Source organism: Trichechus manatus, unplaced genomic scaffold, assembly GCF_000243295.1.
Source record: "Trichechus manatus latirostris isolate Lorelei unplaced genomic scaffold, TriManLat1.0 scaffold00191, whole genome shotgun sequence".
Classification (NCBI taxonomy): domain Eukaryota; kingdom Metazoa; phylum Chordata; class Mammalia; order Sirenia; family Trichechidae; genus Trichechus; species Trichechus manatus.
Genome location: NW_004444127.1, coordinates 2761001 through 2783297, shown reverse-complemented (window position 1 = coordinate 2783297; position 22297 = coordinate 2761001). Strand labels below are relative to the sequence as shown.

At 39.9% G+C, this 22297-nt stretch overlaps 1 protein-coding gene across 2 annotated transcripts in view; it reads right to left on the bottom strand.

Moving 5' to 3' along the window:
- ATG13 (autophagy related 13) overlaps positions 1-22297 on the bottom strand; it is a 57823-nt gene that overhangs the window by 6193 nt on the left and 29333 nt on the right. Inside the window, exons 6-14 of one of the 2 annotated variants that reach the window (XM_023741820.1) lie at positions 21688-21734; positions 20366-20506; positions 16238-16278; positions 15405-15501; positions 14955-15053; positions 14005-14098; positions 3420-3518; positions 2560-2670; positions 2011-2147 (exon numbers count right to left, since the gene is read on the bottom strand). In XM_023741820.1, coding sequence (XP_023597588.1) covers positions 2011-2147; positions 2560-2670; positions 3420-3518; positions 14005-14098; positions 14955-15053; positions 15405-15501; positions 16238-16278; positions 20366-20506; positions 21688-21734 — 866 coding nt within the window. The remainder of the gene's footprint in view (positions 1-2010; positions 2148-2559; positions 2671-3419; positions 3519-14004; positions 14099-14954; positions 15054-15404; positions 15502-16237; positions 16279-20365; positions 20507-21687; positions 21735-22297) is intronic. The other variant, XM_023741819.1, reaches the window with a different exon arrangement.

Below are 22297 nucleotides of genomic sequence, written 5' to 3'. Positions count from 1 at the left end.
TACGTGGTATGGCTGCTGCCACCCATCACCCTGCCTTTTAAGTTGACAGCACAGGACTGAGTTTCCTGGAATGACTAAGAATTACATATATTTGAATATAACTTAGTGTGAAAAGTGTGTAAAGCTTACATAAAATTTAAAATACCAATGGCAAGCACCAGCTATGATGCATATGGCAATCATAAACATAGTCAAGCAGCTCTCGTAAACAACTATAATTTTAGTGTTAATCTATTATGTGGCCAGGCCCGATATATAACTTTTCTTCTTCTATTTTTTTTTTTTTTTGTTATCTAAAAATACCATAATACTGTATGGTTTCCAGTGTAATGTTAAATGTAAGGCTAGCCTCACAAGGCACATTGACATTATTCAAAGTCAAGAGTCACAAATTTGATTCATTCCTCAGACAGTCATGGCTCTCTCCACACTTGACAAATTGCCTGGACCGAGGTTCTTGGTGCTGTGTACCATATTTCCCTTCCCTTCCCATCTCTTCATTCTGAAAACTCTTTGAACACATTCAGTTTGGCTGCTCCCACTCTCTCCCTCCCTAGCCCTCCAGACTGAGAGGGGAGTCCTGGATGATTGCGGGGGGATAGGGGGCAGCTCTAGGCAGAAATGGGGTCCCATACTGAGGCCAGCCAGAGCAACAGTCATAGCCCTGCAGGCAGCAGGGGACAGGAAAGGTCCTCTGGCCAAAAGCAGGGGCTCAAGGTAAGGAGGAGGAATGTCCAGTCCAAGTGGTCTCTGGACTCAGTCAGTAGGGAGGACTAAGTTTGAGGAAAGGCTCAAGCTCTTACAGCCTGTATTTAAGAACACCCTACACACAGTTCTCTGTCTTTAACTACTCTTGGACATGCCCTAGAAGTCAAGGCTCAGAAAACTAAAGAGTAAACTGGCTAACAGATCTTCCTTTGAGGGATGAATGAGAGGATGGAAGCTTGAGAAGCCAGGAATGAAAGAAATTATTTTTCCTGAAGGATAGTACAAAAAAAACTTCCCAAAAAATTCCCCTCCCACCACCACTACACCGTGGGAACAACAACAACAAAAAAGGCTCAGGCATTTCTATTATCAGAAAGTTCATTTAGGATGTGGTAGGGCACTGCAATCTCATCTCTGGGGCCTTCCCGCTCAAGGGAGGGCAGGGCAGGGCAGGTCAAGACAGCTCTCAGCTTCCCAAGGGAGAATGATGAGTGTAATGGGAAGAAAGCTCAGGCTTGGAGTCAAAGGATCTAGGCTTGAGGCCTTGTTCTGCCCTTCTGTGAGCTCTGTGAGCTATCGCAGGCCAATTACTTAACCCTTCTGAGATCCTCTCTTTTTTTAAAAAAGGAGATAACAGTGGTGATTTATGCAGGATGGGATTGTGACAACTTTTACTTTTTACCTAATCAAGGTCTTCAAAATTTTGAATTTTATTTATTTATTAATCAGAAAAGGCAAAGATTTAAAGTGATATTTTTTTAATGAGGAAAAACATCTATTTCCAAGGGATCTCCATGAGGATCCAACAGCAGAAAATCAATCCCAGCTACAACCACAGATACACTGTGCCCCAGACTTCAGGGTTATGGAAACCCTCTTATTCAAGTTTCAGGAAACAGAGGACTGACTCTAAGGGTAAGAGGAAAGCATCTGAAAACCCCTTCACTGGATGAGAGTGACAAGAACCCAACCCCTGCTGTTTTCTGCCAGTAGCTAAGCCCCAGGCCAGTTTTCTTACACACAAGTTGATGCCTAGGCTCTTGTGACAGGCTAATAATACCTGAGGTTGGACACAACTGCCCTAACTAGGGTGACTCCTGGCCAGACTCCAGAACTGAAATTAATTATGAGATTCTTACTTGGGAACTTTAAGGATTCTACGTTTTGAACACAAATGCTAAGCCAGAGCCAATGCTGGAAGCTAGTCAGTCTTTACTGACACCAAATAAGCACACGCGTGTCAGGAAGGGCAGGCCCCTGGTTGGCCTAGTAGGGCCAGAGCCAAGATGGCTGGGAACTCACCTGCTTGAAGGTGTGGCAGCACAGTGGGCCCCATCAGAAGGGGTGTAGGTTGCCAATCTCTCCTGGTCAGCTTGGGCGCCGTGGGCAGGCTGGTTGGGAGCAAGTGGTAGCCCGCCTTCCTTCCCAGGAACCATTAGCTTTGGTGAAAAAAGGAGAGCTACAGTGAATCATGGCAATGTCAGACAGGAGGAGAACCTCATGTCCCAGCATGATGGTATCTGCTGTCAAGCTTTTCTGTCACCAATGCTGCCACCAAAAGGGCAGGAAACCCTGGATCTTTATCCTTTCTGGCACCCAGTTAATGGAAGACACATGGCAATGACTACAGAGGGCAGAAGGAGAGACAGAACACCTAAGAACGTCTTCTTTCCTTTCAGCAGTCTAAGAGGCCCCTTGCTCTCACAGGGAGTCATTTCAGTCCTCCAAAGTTACTGAAGAGGTCCGCTTCAGAACGCTTAGAATACTGTTGTCTTAAGAGGCCCCTCAACTGTCTCCAGGCAGGGAAGGCAGCACTGGAAACCCCATGGTCCTCCCCATCCTTAAAGATACCTGGTGAGGGTGTGTAGCATTTAAGCCAGCAGCAAACACTACTGGATAAGCCAGGTCAGCTGATCCAACGCCCAGGGCAGCAGGCTGATAGGAAAGGCGAGAACTTGAGAGCTAAGCAAGAGAAAAACAAAGAGGGGCAGAGAAGAGGAGGAGGAGACAACAGGCAATCTAGCACGTGACTAGTTATCAGTAGAGAGATGAGGAATGGCTCCCAGCCCACATCCCCACAGCACCTGGGGCCTGATGAAAGAGTTAAAGACAGACCAGGCCACTAACTTTTTAGATAAGAAAACACAGACTTGTTTGTACTGGGGTTGAGATTCCTCACTCTGGAGCCTCCCAAGGGCCTTGCATGAGTTCTTGGCTCACTGGCTTCCCAGGGGCTCAGCTAACTGTTTCAGATTCAAGCCCAGCAGATCTGTGGAGCACAAGCCTGGGCAGAACTTGGAGCCAACACAATCAGTTTTTCCATAGTCATTCTATTTTCTCCTTTGTCCTTGAGGTCCCTTTGGCACAGAAGGCTAGCTTCTTTAATCACACCCTCTACCACCCTTGTGCATGGGAGGGTTCCTATTTATTTAAAAAAAAAAAAGAATACCAGTCTTAGACTGTTTATTTGGAAGTAAGATATAAATAACCCCATGTATTTTTCATGTTAATGAAAGGAGAAGGGGCAAATGAGAAACCCTATTCTGGACTACAGTGCTGTGGCTGTGTCCTATTAAAATCCACCATAAACCTCAAAATAATCCCATACAGCACTTGGGACATTTAAATAACTCTACCCTGTATTTTATTTACAATTTTTAAATAAAAATATGCCATCTGATTATAGCCCCTTCTTCCCATTATGGACTCACTTGATGGGAAAAGGCCAGTCCTGCCATGGGGACTCTCAGGGTGTCCGTCACCACAGGAGTAGGGGTCTGAAAATGTGCCTTTGTGACAGTAAACACACACTATGCGTAGATACACACAGAGACAGAAAAACAAGAGAAGAAAAAAGAAAAGAAAAGGAACTTAAGAAAGAAGTGGAAAAAAAACTCTGGGAAGGAGCAGTAGCAATAGAGGCTGAATGGACAATGGTAAATCAGGGTGAATCAGGGAGAGAGCTCAATGTCTTTCTTCCAAAATGGACAACCTGGAAGGTCTGGACAAGTGATGTTTATCACAAGGTGCTCCACTGAGTGCCTGTCTCCCTGACAAGCAGGTGGAAAACAAAGCTGAGTTAAGCAGGCATGACTTGGCAAAACAGAGAAACCTGAACCAGGCCATCAGGCTGTCTTTAGTCAAAAAATGGGCAACAGTTAGAGAATAGATGCCATTAGAAAGGGCCTCAGAGCAGGTGCAAGGTGTGCTGAAGATGGATGACATTGCTGAGGCTATCATGTTAGACTGGAGCCCTTTTTCAAGGGACCCAGAATCTGCAGGGACAGGTTTAAACAGTTCACATTTTTGGTCAGAAATTTTAAATGGCCACACTTTCCTATGTCATCCCAGGGGGAAGGTGGGTGGGTGTGCAGGGTGTGTGCGTGTGTGTGTTCTTACACTGCCCGATGGTGTGGGAGAACTCTGCAGAATAAAAACTGGGACACTTTCAAGACTTATGATTTTAAAGCTAATAATGGATATGATCATTATTTTAGTTCTTGCTGTTACATTTTTAAATTTCACCAATTACCTAATTAATGCTTAGAATTGGAGGTAGGACCATAGGTCACAATGTTAGATTCAAAGTCACAACTATTTTTTGACTCAACTCTGTCCAAAAGACACAATGGCCAACAACATCACATTAACACATATTTATTGGACTCTAGCAAAAGCTCAAAGTGAAGTTGTTGAACTGAATAATTATACAAGTCCCTAGGTTAAACTAAGAAAGAAACCATTTCAATATTAACAGAAGTGAAGATCTCTGACTGTTAGTTAACAGAAGGGCAAATGGTTTTCTCTCTCTGTTCGACTATCAAGGTTCAAAATTTGTATTTCTGTACCAGACAGTACCAGCCACGATCAGACGTGTTGAGGGAATACTGCGAGGGCTCATCCATGGGTGTACAGTGTTGATAAGATCTTGGCATGATCTTGTTTTAAACTGTGACAAGACACAATGGCAAGTAATACCATGAAAAAGATATGCTCTCCTTACACAGGCCAATGGACCTTTAGCAAACACCAGGTACAGAAACTACTTTCCCAATTTACTTTTGGGGTCAAATTTCCACTGTATCATTGTGTGAGAGAGACAGACAAACTGATTTGTTATGGCCCAGCTTCCCCATCCCTTGTGCCTCCCAAGTCACAATTTTAAGTTACTGCATCCCTTGTGCCTCCCAAGTCACAGTTTTAAGTTACTGTTGATGAATCTATCATTTGTACAAGAAAATAAAACTGTTTAATGAACTTTAAATTTGACATACGCACATTCTGACAATCTGAAAAATAACCTACTCCCATTAATGTGTACTTGTAAGAAAGTGGGCTTTCCCCATTTTTTGCCAGTGTTGCTCTATGCCAGTAAGCATACTGGTATATTGCTCCCCCAGCCCAGAGCAATACAGACACTGATATACCTGCAAGCATTAATGGAAGGAGGGGACTAACAATCCCCATGTCCCCCACCCAAACTATCTAGGCAACTTAAGAATTTGGACTTTGAACCCTAAGCAAATTGGGAAAATAGAAAGAATACAAACGGGCAGAGGTTGCAATGTCATTTACTCGGAATTAATCATGTGCCTAATTCCTGCTTTTGAAAGAGATTAGAACCATAATTTTTAATTCAGTACCTCCTAAACAACACAGTACAGAAAATTAAAAAAAAAAAATCTTTTTCTAATTAAAAAAAAAAAAAAAAACAGGGATGGAGCCAACACACTGCTATACACAGAAGTACCATGACATCCCTCCACAGCAAAGACCCAAAAAACTAAGTAAAACGGAGACAAACATCAATCCTGGAACCCTAAGCATCAAATGAAGAGATAAAGAACTCAACCAAGCACCGAACGGAATAAGAAACTGACAGAGAACAGAGAGTGAAGAGAGTTACAAGTGGATGTCCCATATCAGTTAATGCAACATGGATCCACCATCTTGGACTCCTGTTGAAGATCAGTGGACAGGGAGTACGGGACAGCAGATTCACGGAGCTCCCAACAGGAGACAGAGCACCCGGTAACCAGCAATACATGCTTTCCCATCCCCTGCCCTGCCTTTCCCTGCTCAGCCTTCGCCACTTCCTGGTGGGCCGATCCACAGCTTCCTGGATGGCTGATTCACTGCTTTCTGGAAGGCCAATCCACCACTTCCCAGGAGGCCGCAACCATGGCACGGGAGGCGCCGGTTCCATGCTGTGCGTTTTTGCCCCACTCACACTGTCCAGCTTCTTCAGTGCCATTTCTTTGTTGCTGATGTTGCTTTTATCAGCCTCTTTTGATTTCTTCTCTGCCTCTCACCTCCTCCGCTCCTTTCTTTTGAACATCTGACTCCATATGCCATCTTTGCTGCTTCTTGACAGGCTGTGCAGTGCCGCTCAGCTGGGGAACTGCTTCCCTGATCCGTGCCACCACACTGGTGGGATCCCTGCAGACTTTTTTTTTTCCTTGCTCTTTTTTCCTTTTTATTTTTCTTCATTTCTCAGTTTCTTGTCTCTTTCTACTTACCTTCTTTTCCTGTCTCCTGAATACCTGGTGCTGTGTATCATCTCCACCCATTCTAGCCGGGCTGTACCGCACGGCTTGGAAGCTGCTTCCCCGGACTGTGCAGCCATGTTGGTGGGGTCCCTGGGGGCATTTTTTAATTAAATTTTTATTTATTTATTTTTTATTTTCTTTTTCTCCTTTTTGTTTTTATTTATTCCTCAGTTTCTCGTCTTTCCACTCCAATGACAGGCTTCCTCACCACTTTTTTTTTTGCTGTTTCCCTTTCCTCTCTCTCTTCTTTCCCATACCCAACATAGCTCCACACATCACAACCTCCCCCTCCCTCTCCGTCCTGCCTATCTGCACTGTGTGCTGAACATTGCACTCCCGAGCAGCACAGGCATGGCCTACCAGAACCTGCCCTGCACTGACCCCCAGCTCACCTTGTCAGCCCCCAGTATGTGCCACAAACAACCCATCCCAGCCCCTCCCCTTCAGCTGGACCTGCCCTGCTGCACCATAGCTGAGCAACTGGCCATGCCCACTGGACAAGCAGGGAAGAATATTGTGTCCACAGACAAGCAAAAAACAAAGACTGCACAGCCTGCCTGCTCAGACACAACTAAATAAAACCAAAAGACAGGATGAAACAAACAAATCTACAGTCAATAAACAAAGAAAATAACTACTAGTGTCCCAAAGACAGCAGACAATATCAAAACACATAAAAAAACCAGAACAGGATAGTTCCAGTAGGTGTCCAAAATAAAAAACCAGATGACTTTCCAGTAAAGAAAAGGCACTAGAACTACCTGATAGAGAATTCAAATCTCTAATATTCAGAGCTAGCCAAGAGTTGAAGCAAAAAGCAGACAAAAGTGAGGAAAAAACAGACAAATGCATGGAAAAGGCTGATAAAAAAATGGAAGAATTCAGGAAAATAATACAGGAACAAAATGCCAAAATAAATTCACAACCAGAAATCATATAAAAAAACAATTAGAAATCCAAGAGATAAACAACAAGATTTCAGAAAGGGACAGTGTCACAGAAGGGCTAAGGAGCAGGTTTGAAACAATGGAAGACAGGATCAGCAAAACTGAAGACAAACACATGGATACAACTTTGAGGAAAAATCATAAAAAACAACGAAGAAATATGAAGAAACCGTGAGAATTATGTGGGATACAATCAAAAGCAAAAATTTACGAGTGATTGGAGTTCCAGAACGGGGAGAAAAGAGGAAACACAGAGAGGATCATTGAAGAACTGCTGACAGAAAACTTGATAATATCATAAAAGATGAAAAGCTGACCATCCAAGAAGCTTAACGAACCCCAAAGAGGATAGACCCCAAAAGAAAATCACCAAGGCATATCATAATCACACTCGCTAAAACCAAAGACAAACAAAGAATCCTAAGAGCAGCTCGAGAAAAATGAAAAGTCACATACAGAGGGGAAACAATAAGATAAGCTCTGATTACTCCGCAGAAACCATGCAGGCAAGAAGGCAATGGGATGACATATATAAAACCTTGAAAGAAAAAAACTGCCAACCAAGAATAATACATTCTGCAAAACTCTTGTTCAAATATGGTGGTGAAATTAGGACATTTCCAGACAAACCCAAATTAAGGGAATATGGAAAAACCAAACCAAACTTACAAGAATTATCAAAGGGACTCCTTCGGTTTGAGAACAAACAGCGTTAGATGACAGCCTGAATCTAGGACACAAGATCGCACCAGACGGATACCACCGAGGAAATGAACTCTCAAGGATTATTCAAAACCTAACGATTTACAACAGGGAACCAGAGAGGTTAATCTGCAAATGACAACAACGTCAGAACAATAAAAGAGGGAATAAACAGTGTAAGTATAGAATTTTTTAATGGAGACGAAGGCAAGGCAATACCAAGTAATAATAGACTGGTTCAAACCTAGGAACATAAGGGTAAATTTAAAGGTAACCAAAAAGAAAGTTAACAAACCTACTCATCGAAATAAAGAAGAAAAACATAAAGTTTCAGTAAAAACAAAATCTACAAAAACAAAAGACATGAAAAAAAAAATCCACCAACAAAAGCAATTCAGCACAGGAGAGTAAGAGAAACAAAGAAATCATCAGCACACAAAAAAAGCACTACAAAATGAGAGCAATAAACTCACACCTATCAATAATTACACTGGACGTAAATGGCCTAAATGCACCCATAAAGAGACAGAGAGTGACAGAAGGGATAAAAAAACAGGATCTATCGATATGCTATCTATAAGAGACACACCTTAGAAACAAAGACATAAATTTATTAAAAATCAAAGGATGGAAAAAAATATATCAAGCAAACAGCCACCAAAGAAGAGCAGGAGTGGCAATACTAATCTCAGGTAAAATAGACTTTAAAACAAAATCCACTATAAAAGACTAAGAAGGGCACTATATCATGATTAAAGGGATGATCCATCATGAAGACATAACCATAATAAATATCTACACACCCAATGCTAGGGCTCCAAAATATATAAAACAAACTTTAACAGCACTGAAAAAAGAAATAGACAGTTTCACTTTAACAGTAGGAGACTTCAACACATCACTCTTGATAAAGGACAGAGCATCTAGAAAGAAACTCAACAAAGATACAGAAGATCTAAAGGCCACAATCAGCAAACTTTAACTCATAGACATATACAGAACACTTCAAACAACAGCTGAAAAGTACACATTCTTTTCCAACACACATGGAACGTTCTCCAGAACAGACCACATCTTAGGCCACAAAGCAACCCTCAACAAAATCCAAAACACTGAGATAATACAAATTATCTTCTCTGATCACAACACCATCAAAGTAGAAATTAACAACAGGAAGAGCAAGGAAAAAAAATCAATTACATGGAACCTAAATAACACCCTGCTTAAAAACCACTGGGTAATAGAAGAAATCAAAGATTGAATAAAAAATTCCTAGAATCAAATGAGAATGAAAATACATCATACCAAAACCTTTGGGACACAGCAAAGGCAGTACTCAAGAGCTCAATTTATAGTAATAGATGCACACATCAAAAAGGAAGAAAGGGACAAAATCAAAACATCAGCTACACAACATGAACAAAAAGAAAGAGAACAGCAAAAGAAGCCTACAGCCACCAAAAGAAAGGCAATAATAAAGATCTGAGCAGAAATAAATGAAATAGAGAACAGAAAAACAATAGAAAGAATCAACAAAATCAATAGTTGGTTCTTGAAAAGGATCAACAAAATTGACAAACCACTAGCCAAACTGACAAAAGAAAAACAGGAGAGGATGCAAATCACCCAAATAAGAAACGAAATGGGGGACATTGCTACAGACCCAACTGAAATAAAAAGGATCATAACAGAGTATTATGAAAAACTATACTCCAACAAATTTGAAAATCTAGACGAAATGGACAAATTTCTAGAAAAACACTACCTACCCAAACTTATCACAAATTGATGTTGAAAATCTGAACAGACCCATAACGAGAGAAGAGACTGAAAAGGTAATTAAAAAAACTCCCAACAAAAAAAAGCTCTGGCCCAGATGGCTTCACTGGAGAATTCTACCAAACATCCAGAGAAGTACTTACACCAGTACTACTCAAACTATTTCAGAACATAGAAAAGGAAGGGATACTTCTAAATTCATTCTATGGAGCCAGCATAACCCTGATAACAAAACCAGGCAAAGACACCACAAAAAAAGAAAATTACAGACCAATACCTCTCATGAATATAGATGCAAAAATCCTCAAAAAAATTCTAGCCAATAGAATTCATCATCATATCAAAAAAATAATACACCACGACCAAGTAGGATTCATACTAGGTATGCAAGGATGATTTTCAATATTAGAAAATCAATCAACATAATCCACTACATAAATAAAAGAATCATATGATCATCTCAATCAACATATAAAAGGCATTCGACAAAGTCCAACACCCATGCCTGATAAAAACTCTCAGTAAAATAGGTATAGAAGGGACATTACTCAACATAATAAAGGGCATCTATACAAAACCAACAGCCAACATCATTCTTACTGCAGAGAGGCTGAAAACATTCCCCTTGAGAGCAGGAACAAGACAAGGATGTCTTTTATCACTATTCCTATTTACGATTGTGCTGGAAGTCCTAGCTAGAGCATTAAGGCAAGAAAAAGAAATAAAGGGCACCCATATTAGTAATGAAGAAGTAAAACTGTCCCTATTTGCAGATGATATGATAGTATATATAGAAAACCCAAAAGACTCCACAAGAAAACTACTGGAACTAATAGAAAGATTCAGCAGAGTAGCAGGATACAAGGTAAACATACAAAAATCTGTTGGATTCCTATACACTAAAAAAGAGGACGAAAAGGAAATCAGAAAAACAATACCATTTATAATAGCCTCTAAAAAAATTAAATACTTAGGAATAAATCTAACCATGGATGTAGAAGACCTATACAAAGAGAACTACAAAACACTACTGCAAGAAACCAAAGGAGATCAACATAAATGGAAAAACATACCATGCTCATGGATTGGTAGACTCAACATTGTGAAAAAGACAATTCTACCCAAAGCAATCTACAAATACAATGCAATCCCAATCCAAATACCAGCAACATTCTTTAAAGAGACGGAAAAAACAATCATTATATGTAAAGGGAAGAGGCCCTGGATAAGTAAAGCATTATAGAAGAAGAAGAATAAAGTAGGAGGACTCGCACTAGCTGACCTCTAAACCTACTATACAGCTACAGTAGTCAAAACAGCCTGGTACTGGTACATCGACAGAGACACTGACCAATGGAACCGAATCAAGAACCCAGACGTAAATCCATCCACCTACAGTAACTTGATATTTGACAAGGGCCCAAAGTCCATCAAATGGGGAAAAGACAGTCTTTTTAACAAATGATGCTGGCAAAACAATGTCGATCTGTAAAAAAATGAAACAGGACCCATATCTCACACCATACACAAAAACTAATTCAAAATGGATCAAAGACCTAAATATAAAACAAAAAACTATAAAGATCATAGAAGAAAAAATAGGATCAATGCTAGAGACCCTAATACATGGCATTAACAGGATACAAACCATAACTAACAACATACAAACTCCAGAAAATAAGCTAGATAACTGGGATCTTCTAAAAATTAAACACTTATGCTCATCAAAAAACTTCACCAAAAGAGTAAAAAGAGAAGCTACAGGCTGGGAAAAATTTTTGGCTATGACAAATCCGACAAAGGTCTAATCTCCAAAATCTACAGGAAAATCCAACACCTCTACAACAAAAAGACAAATAATCCAATTAAAAAATAGGCAAAGGAAACGAACAGACACTTCACCAAAGAAGACATTCGAGTGGCTAACAGACACATGAGGAAATGCTGGAGATCACTAGCCATGAGAGAAATGCAAATCAAAACCACAATGAGATACCATCTCACCCTGGCATTACTGGCACGAGTCAGAAAAACCGAAAATAACAAATGTTGGAGAGGCTGCGGGGAGATCGGAACTCTAATGTACTGCTGGTGGGAATGCAAAATGGTACAACCATTTCGGAAAATGATATGGCACTTCCTTAGAAAGCTAGAAACAGACGTACCATATGATCCAGCAATCCCACTCCTAGGAATATATCCTAGAGAAATAAGAGCTGTCACATAAATAGACATATGCACACCCATGTTTGTTGCAGTATTGTTCACAATAGCAAAAAGATGGAAACAACCTAGATGCCCATCAACAGATGAATGGATAAACTATGACACATACACACAATGGAGTACTACGCAACGATAAAGAACAATGATGAATCTGCGAAGCACCTCACAATATGGATGAATCTGGAGGGCATTATGCTGAGTGAAATAAATCAATCACAAAACGATAAATATTGTATAAGAGCACTACTATAAAAACTCATGAAAACGTTTACACACAAAAACAATCTTTGATGGTTACAAGCGAGGGGAGGGCTGGAGTGGAAAAACACTGAATAGACTTTAGATAAGTGGTTAACTTTGGTGAAGAGTAAGACAGTACACACTACTGGGGAAGCCAGCACAACTTGTCCAGGGTAAGGCCATGGATGCTCCACGGACAAATCCAAACTCCGTGAGGGACTGAATTACTGGGCTGAGGGCTAGGGGGACCATGGTCTCAGGGAACATCTAGCTCAATTGGCATAACATAGTTTATCAAGAAAATGTTCTACATTCTACTATGATGAGTAGCGTCTGGGGTCTTAAAAGCCTGTAAGTGGCCATCTAAGATGCTCCACTGGTCTCACCCCTTCAGGAGCAAGGGAAAATGAAGAAAACTAAAGACACAACGGAAAGATTAATCCAAAGGACTAACAGACCACAACTACCATGGCCTCCACCAGACTGTCCAGTACAGCTAGATGGTGCCCGGCCACCACCACTGACTGCTCTGACAGGGATCACAATAGAGGGTACCTGACAGAGCTGGAGAAAAAGGTAGAACAAAATTCTAATTAAAAAAAAAAACAGATGTACTGGCCTAACAGAGACTGGAGATCCCCAAGAGTATGGCCCCCGGATACGCTTTTAGCTCAGTAATGAAGTCACTCCTGAGTTTCACCTTTTAGCCAAAGATTAGACAGGCTCATAGCACAAAACTAGACTAAAGAGGCACACCAGGCCAGAGGCAAGGACTAGAAGGCAGGAGGGGACAGGAAAGCTGGTAATAGGGAACCTAAGGTTGAGAAGGGAGAGTATTGACATGTCATGGGGTTGTTAACCAATGTCATAAAACAACATGTGTACTAAGTGTTTAACGAGAAGCTAGTTTGTTCTGTAAACCATCATCTAAAGTACAGTTAAAAAAAACAAACAAACAAACCGAAAACGACACCTAATGGAGAGCTAGCTAATTTGTTGGGTCCCCAAAATAAGATGATGAAAAGGGATAATCTAGGGCTAGGTTAAAGGGATGTGGAACTGAGTCAGGTCTAGAAGAAACTATCTAATGTGAAAGTCAAAGGGGAATAATGGAGCTGGGGGGCAGGTGGAGCACAGATCAGGAGGCAATGAGGTAGAAGATGAATGACTTGGGGTAGAAGAAACGTGCCCCTGAAGTTCAGTCAGCTGCTGAAAATGACTTCTTCACAGAAGCTGTCTCAACATCATATAATTTATACAATAAGACTACACAGACGCTTCTTGGGAAGTGAAGAACATGGTTTGGAGCCTGTGTTTTACTGAAATTGGGTTTGACACTGAATATTGACTCAAGTGGAAAAGTTAATGGCTAAAAAGGTCCAGATAAAGTACATATAGGTAGAAACCTATAATTATTAAGAAAAATTGCACTACTGGTTTCTTAGTGGCATTTTATGCTAAATAATTATTAGTTCCTTTGGAGCTCCTTCCATTATTAGAAACCAAATTTACCACTTCAAAAGAGCAGTAACTCTTCAATTAACAAGTATAGGTTAGAGTACCTGCCTGGTGTTAGAATGCATTTGGAAATCTGTGACTGATTTTCTAGGAAATTTTAAGAAGTTACCAAGAAAGTAAAGGTTACATATAATCCTGTGGGTTAAGAATGGTTACAGACTAGAAACACTGCAATATCACCTGGTGGGTAAGAAGGCTCTCGCCACCCCAAAATAACTTCCTCAAAACAATCACTATCACCACCAAAAGGTACTGTATCCAAAGTCTGATACCATTTCATAGGTTCCATATATGTACCACATAATTCCTGCTGCCCCAGAAGCTGTTTCCTCTACCTGGGTTGGAGGGGAGGTGGAAAAAGAGGTGGTACACACTTCCTGAGAGTCTTCCACAGATGGGTATGTAAGTCCAGTGTCCTCACCAGCAGTTCTATAGTGAGGGGAAAAGAAAAAGTTTTATGGTGGTAGCAATCAACTTCAGAAAGGATATAAAGGGAAGTTAGATAAGGAGGGAAACTATGACAAGAGTTGTTTCAGGCGTTAAAGTATGAGAGAATCCATGCCAAAATGGAAAAGTCAAAAATAGGAAACTGAAAATATCTCCTTGCGGAGTTCATAGTAGCAAGAGAGGCACCCTGAACCATTTCAAAACATTTTCAGGAGAGCAGCATCTAGTGGTCTGACCAAAGCTTTTTTTTAAAGCCAAATATCTTACCTGATCCATTATTTGAGAAAGATTTTTCTTGGCCAATGTTGGGGGCCAGACCAGGTCTTCAAAGAATTGTCAGTAATAGACACTCAGTGAAAGAAAGTCTAGAGCCTACAGACAAAGCTATCCAACTTCAGAAGTCCATCACACAAAGGTATATCCAACCTTCAGAAAATTGTGTTTTCTCAAATTTAGGCCTGGAGACATTTTATTCTGATGTGTAAGTGAACTGTACCAAATGGCAACCAGAAAACCATTTAATTTGCCAAAGGACATTCCACAAATAATTGCCATTCTTGTAGTCCCTAAGTAAGTTGCTACTGAGAAAAGTCTAGTAACTACCATCAACATCCAAAATATCTACAAATTTTCTGAGCCTTTCTGTATACCCAAGTCTTGGTGTACCTAACAGGCAGCAGCAAGAATGGCAGCCAGCACCTCCATTTCTCTCTACATGGGGTCTCCATCAGTACCCCCTGTCCATGCATGAGTTCTGCTGAAGGTGTTTTATCTGCCCCTGAAAGATGGATGCTTTTGCCTAGCTGCAGTTTGAAAGAGCACCTTTCACATTCCTCACCTGTAATTGCAGGGGTGCATGGGCGAGGTGCTGGGATAGGGACGGTCCACAAAGTGATCAATGATAATCCCCATGATAGGTGGGGTTCTCTCAAATTGCCTGCAATGCAATAAGCAGATTGCAATATTTGTTAGAATGCCTCTCCAGCCTCCCAAAGTCCTCAGAGGGCCACTCACTTGGTATCTGTCGGCAGGCACTACCAAAGCCTTAATTATTGAACCCCTAAATATAAACCAACAACTCTACATTCTAGACAAATTGGTTCTGGGACACTCAGATTCTCCAATCTGGCAACTGTGCTCTCTCTCTTGATTTTTATTCTTCCGAGGGGCTGAGTTCAGCAATAGCAATGCTGAATTGTAGGCTTAGTCTTGGTGTTGAGAGGTGGGGGAGGAACAGGACTTGAACATCTTTGGAAGAGTTCTTTTGGATTCCAACGTTCTTTCTCACCTGGTAGACATGAATGCCAAGTTAATTCTGTAAGCACAAGAAAGAGTGATGGTGCCCACAGGAGTGCCCACTGTCCCAACACGAACTGTTTGGAAGCCTAGGAGAAGAGATAAGTTATTAGCTTTTTTCCAAAGAACACTGGCACTGCTCCCAATCTGCCTTTCCCTGGGTCATTCAGCCTAGCGTCTAATCTCTGACACTACTTAGCACCTTGTGTGCAGCAGTCTCAATTTCTTCTCTATTTTTTCTTTCAATTTATTCTACACTGACCCAATATTGACAGGTGGAACAGCATTCTATTTCTAGATGAAACTACTTTCAAAGAGGTATAATAAATATTAGTCCTAAATTCTGAGCAACTCCTACCCAATCCTCTCTGGATATGTTACATGCCCAATGAGACAGAGAAAAGGCACTAGGGATTTGTCATACAAACACCTCAATTTATGAAGTAACTACACACCCACCCAAGCTGCCACCCCAGACTAAATATAGGGAAAAGTCAGGGCCTTTCAGAGGTTTTCTTTTCTTTTGTTTCATTTCTAATTTTTCAAAATTGTTGGTGCTAATTAGAAATATTTAACATGCTCATTGTAGAAAATTAGGAAAAGAGACAATTATATAAAGAAGGAAGAAAGTACTGAGTTGCTGGAACTTTTGGGGAAATTATTTGGTTATCTCTGTCAGCTCCTTAGACTATAAACCTGCTTTCTGATCTTTTCCTTACTTGTAGTATGCAAATTAAGATTACAAACTACATATTATTACAGATAGCAACCAAGAAGTCAGGAGAGCTCTAAATACCACAAATGTGTTTCAACTTTCATACATACCTTCTCCTAAGCCATTCAGCTGCACTTCCCCAAAATATATTCTGTAGGGAAGGAAGAAAAACAAGGGTTACCCAAATCTTTATTCTAATGGCCTCTAAAGACAAACCACTTGGAAACAAACCAACCAACAAAACAAACCCCTTTCCTCATCTTCATGAATGCCTCTCCTGATGGAGCAATAATGCTACTAACTACTTCAATTAAGCTGCAGGCATGAAGATGGATAGGGAGATAACTGGTTAAGAAATGAAGAAAATAAGAATATTCTGAAAATATAAAAATATAAACATAAGCTCCATAGACACATCCAAACTCCCTGAGGGACTGAATTGCTGGGTGGAGGGCTGTTGGGACCATGGTCTTGGGGAACATCTAGCTCAATTGGCATAACACAGTTTATAAAGACAATGCTCTACATTCTACCTTGGTGAGTAGTGTCTGGGGTCTTAAAAGCCTGTGAGCGGCCATCTAAGATACTCCACTGGTCTCATCCCTTCGGGAGCAAAGGAGAATGAAGACAACAGGATACAAGGAAAAGATTAGTCCGAAGGACTAATTGACCACAGCTACCAAGGCCTCCACCGGACTGAGTCCAGTACAGCTAGATGGTGCCCAGCTACCACCACTGACTGCTCTGAACGGGATCACAACAGAGGGTTCTGGACACAGCTGGAGAAGGATGTAGAACAAAATTCTAACTCACAAAAAAAAGACCAGATTTACTGCCCTAAAGGAGACTGGAGAAACCCCGAGAGTATGGCCCCCAAACACCCTTTTAGCTCAGTGGTGAAGTCATCTCCGAGGTTCACCATTCAGCCTGGGAGTGGACAGCCCCATAAAAACAAATGGGACTAATGAGGTACAGCAGTCCAGGGACAAGGGCCAGAAGGCAGAAGGGGACAAGGAAGCTGGTGATAGGGAACCCAAGGTTGAGTAAGGATAGGTTTGATGTGTTGTGAGGTTGTTAACCATTGTCACAGGGCAACGTGTACTAACTGTTAAATGAGAAACTATTTTGTTCTGTAAGCCTTCATCTAAAGTGAGAACAGCTGCACAACTGGAAGAGCGTAGTCGATGTCACTGAACTGTGCATGTAGAAGTTTTTGAAATGGTGTATCTTTGGCTATGTATATTTTCACCAAAAAAAAAGGTCGAGAAGGGAGAGGGTTGACATGTTGTGGGGTTGTTAACCAATGTCATAAAACAATATGTGTACTACTGTTTCATGAGAAACTTTGTTCTGTAAGCCTTCACCTGAAGTACAATTAAAAAAAAAAAAGGTTGAAAAAAAAAAATATAAACATAGCAGAACCTTCCCATGAGTCTTCCTGGGAAGGCCAGTCTATTTTAGCAAAAAGTCTGAATTACAAAATACTCAAAATTTATTTTTATATTTTTCAAGTAATGTTGTTAAAAATTAAATGCACACATGGGTTTATTCAACATGTACTAAGCTCCAAAAATGTACAAAGTCGTATAGTTGGATGTTAGGGATGATGTAATGATCTGATAAACCAGACACTCCTAGATCTCAGATTATAGTCTGGTATGGGAGAAAAGAAATATAGTAAGTATCTGAAACAGACACATGAAAGAGACAAACACCACAGAGTAGGGGTTGGCAAACTTTTTTTTAAAGGGCTGGAGAGTAAATATTTCAGGTATGTGGGCCACAAGGTCTGTCACGACTACTCAACTTCGCTGTTGTTTTTCAAAAGTAACCACAGACAATATGTAAATGAATGGATATACTGTGTTCTAAAAAAAATATTTATTTACAAAAACAAGCAGTTGGTCTGCTGGCCATAGTTTACTCACCCCTGCCATAAAGCAGTGTTAATAAAGTGTTGCCAAAGAGAGATCCTCCTGGTTATCTCTTGATAAAGAGCTGACAATCAGCTCATTACTCATTTGAATATAGGTGAAATGCTTATTAAAATAACCTAATTACGCTGAACTTTTTCTTAGCTATACTCTGTTTACACCATTTACGTGCTAAGCTAAAGTTTTCTTCACAAATAATAGACAATAAAATTTTAATTCAGTCTTGATGAACAGCAAATTCAGAATGAGCTGTTTTATCTGTAATTCTATAGGGACAAGATCAGAAAAATAGAATGGTAAAACAGCTTAAAAAACAAAGACAAGCCCGGAAAGCATGGCCCCTGGATTCTCTGTCAGCCAAGAACTAAAACAATTTCCGAGGCCAATTCTTCAGACAGGGATTGGACTGGACTGTGGGACATAAAGTGATACTCGTGAGGAATGTGCCTCTTAGCTCAAGTAGATACAAGGGACTTAACAGGCAGCTTCTGTCCAGAGGTGAGATGAGAAGGCGGAGAGGATTGGGAGCTGGTTGAGTGGACATGGGGAATCGGGTGGAAAGGAAGAGTGTGCTGTCACAGTATGGGGAGAGCAATTAGGGTCATATAACAATATATGTATAAGTTTTTGTATGGGGGAAAAAAAGAACAAAGACAAGGCTTCAATGCTATAATGTTATACTGTTAACCTGCTATCAATAGTATAAAAAGAGAAAAAAATGCAGATCTATCTCTAAGATCATCTACTTCTCTATGGTTTAAGCCACAGTTATTTGCATCTAAAAGCACTACTGTATTACTGTATTACTTTAGCAGTGTAGGATCGCTACTTATAAAAGAACCAAAGGAAAGAGGATTTAGCATAGGTAATTGGCGGTTAAGAGTTGGGAAGAATCTTTCCATTATATTTGAGTAAGAGTCTAGTAATTTTCAAACAAAACACTCAACTTTAAACCTGGAAAGACAACAGAGAAGACAACAAAACTTTATTAAAGACTTGGAAAAATAAACATGGTTAGGGTTGCTTGATTATTGCTAAGAAAATTAAAGGATGACTTGGTAACTATTCTCAGCTACTGGATTGTTTCAACAGAACTAGTTAAGTCTCTCCTCCTTAGTCCCTCCATGCTGCTACAGTAATTTTAAAAATCAATTCTATACACTTAAATTCCTTCCTCTAAAACCAATGGCTTGTCACTAATATAAAAGAAAAGGAGTCATGGATGACTTGGGAACCCCATGGTTAAGCACTCAGCTGCTAACCCAAAGGTTCAAACCTACCAGCTGCTCCGTCGAAGAAAGATATGGGAGTCTGCTTCCATAGGATTTATAGCCTCAGAAACCCTTTGGGGCTCTTCTCTGTCCTACAGGGCCGCTGTAAGTCAGAAATGACTCGAGGCAATGGGTTTGGTTTTTTTGGTTTGACCTTTAATGCTCCGCTCTCTCACTTTCCTACATATCCTCTACTCCATCATTCTGTGCCATCTGACAATCTGAGTATAGCTCATACTTCACCCCCTTATCTCTATGTCTTGCCATCCATTGTTCTCTTCACCTGGAACGATCATTCTCTCTTACTTCTACCAGTTGATTCTCTTTGCCTCAAAGTCCAGCTCAAATGCCACTTTCTCCAAGAAGCCTTTCCTGTTTACCCCACCCACAATGAACTTCTCCTTCCTCTCTGTTCTCCCACTACTTTTTTCCTGATACTACTATGCAGATTTCAACTTCTGCTTTTATTATATATTTATAATATATAAACTTTGCCCCATTAGATTAGAAATACCATTACGGCAGGGACTCTCTGCCATAGTTCTTCCTTGCACCGTTTTTGCTTGCATTAAAAAGGCACTCCATAAATATGTGTTGAGGTGAAATACTCAAAGGAAAATCCTCACAGAACTGTTAACCAGTTCTTTATAATAAAAAAACTTAAATTTAAATTGAATTCAGTTTTGTTAGAAAATTTTAATTAACTGGAATACAGAAGGCGGGGGAATCTTCACAGGACAGCCTATTTTTTTTTTAAGTCTTAAGCGCCTTTGCCCCTTTGTGATGTATATAAGTAGGAACTCAAAATCCATTCCACAGGAATCACGACCTTGTCTAGGCTAAAGGACAATGAACTTGGAGACTAGAAAAGCTAAGGATAGCTAGGACAGAGGTTCATAATGGAGGCTGGATAGACGATAATATTAAAGTTATAGCATCAACTATCTAGCAACCATCTGTCCAAAAAATAATCACAGCATACAGTGATGAGGCTGATAAGTAAATCAAGAAGATGAGCATCTACGCTGTTTACCTGTACAATATGACATACTCATGCCCTTGTTTTCTGGAGAGCCTGTAGGCTGGTGTCACCCTAGTTATAGCAAGGAGAGACTTCAGGAGCAAGGACAGTCTGTTGTATACCGTGTAGGAAACTTTGATTTCTTTATCACACCTGAGGAGCACAAAGACACTGTCAGCATTCTCTATTAAACTAATGTAAGGCAAAGAACAGAAGAGCATTTGATACAGAGCTATTACTAAGTTCCATCTATGGACTGAGATTAATTTGGTAACATTATTCATGAATTCTGATGGAATAAAATCTGCTTTATAGTTCAAATACACCATTCAGAAACTATTACAATCAAAAGAGATGGTTGCAAATTATGTGCTGGAACTGTATGACATTAAATTTATTATTAAAACATGTTCTGAACAAAAGGCATAATAAGAGTTCTTTGTCAGTTTATCAACAGGTTGTTAAAGTAAACGAAAGATTTTCTTTTTCATGAAGTAGACACAGGCAGATGAGCACTAAAAGGCACCCAATATATTTTTTCTAGCTTTGAAGCGGTTATCTTTCTAAGAAATAAAATAACACACTTAAAAGCAGTAATTCAATACTTCAATTATATATATCGAAGATGCAAACATAATTTCAATGGACCATTTTATGAGTGGTCTACCTCTATACATCTAACAGGAAATCCACAGAAAAGTCTGTTTTGTACTATAATTTTGTATTGTAACCTGGCAACTGCTTTCTATTTAAGAAAGAAAAATAACTCCACATCACACATAATTACCACTACGATTTTTCTTTAGATGTGCTTTTTTTCTCAATTTTTCCTATATACTCTTCTTGAAAACTAAAGCGTCAGACAGGAGGTAAGCTAATCTGCCTTGAAACAAGAAAATGGGGGAGGGAAATAACATGCATTTCCAATCCATGACCAACAATCTTTAAAAAGGAGTAGTGAGGGGAAATCTTTTTGGATGTCTGCCACTTAGAAAACAGACAAAATAGAGTAGTCATGTCACAAGAACTTGGCTGGGATTTAATCAGAGAACTGTCTGTGCTCTGGGAAAACAACAAATCCTTTTCAGCTTTCTCGGCTGTTCCTTTCCCTTTGGTGACTGAGTCTCTCTGTACTGGCACTCCCTCTGAAGGTCATTGCTATGCCTAGGCTGGAAGCCAAGCATGAAGCCAATTGTAGCAAAGACCAAATGGCTTTGTTAAGTGGTCAGAATGCCCTCCATGACTTTAATAACAAAGCCCTGCTTTTCATATGGTGTCATCTGCTTTAATCCCTCAGCTACCACAACCGAGGACCCTAACACAAAAACACTTACTTTTCATTCATTTCAAGACACCAAATTTCCAGCTCCATGGAATCTCCCTGTAGATGAGACAATTGAAAAACATTTCGGTTTTATTATTATTATTAATTACCCTTTTTCTCCTTATTACAAAGAACTATACAGTCACTACAAAAATATTAAAAATTATAGTTAAGTAAAAAGAAAAAAAATGGATATACCCTTATAATTCAACCAGCCATTTTTCTAAAAAAAAAACACTATGTATGTCACCCTATACATACTGTTTCTATCATTTGCTTTTTTCTTAATAAATACATCATATTTTCCTTATAATTAAAAAATCTACCTCATTTTTAATGGTTGCATAGTATTCCACCAGGTGAAATCTATAATTTTATCAGCCCCTCTATTCTTGGACATGTAGGCTGTTTCAAATTTTTCACTACTATAAACAATATTGTGATAAACAGCCTTGAGGCTAAAATTGTACCCATCCTGAATGTCTTTTCTTTTTTTTTGAAGGCTTACAGAACAAATAGTTTCTCATGAAACAGAAGTACACATGTTGTTTTATGACATTGGTTAACAACCCCACAACATATCAACCCTCTAATTTCTCAAACTTTTTTTTTTTTGGTGA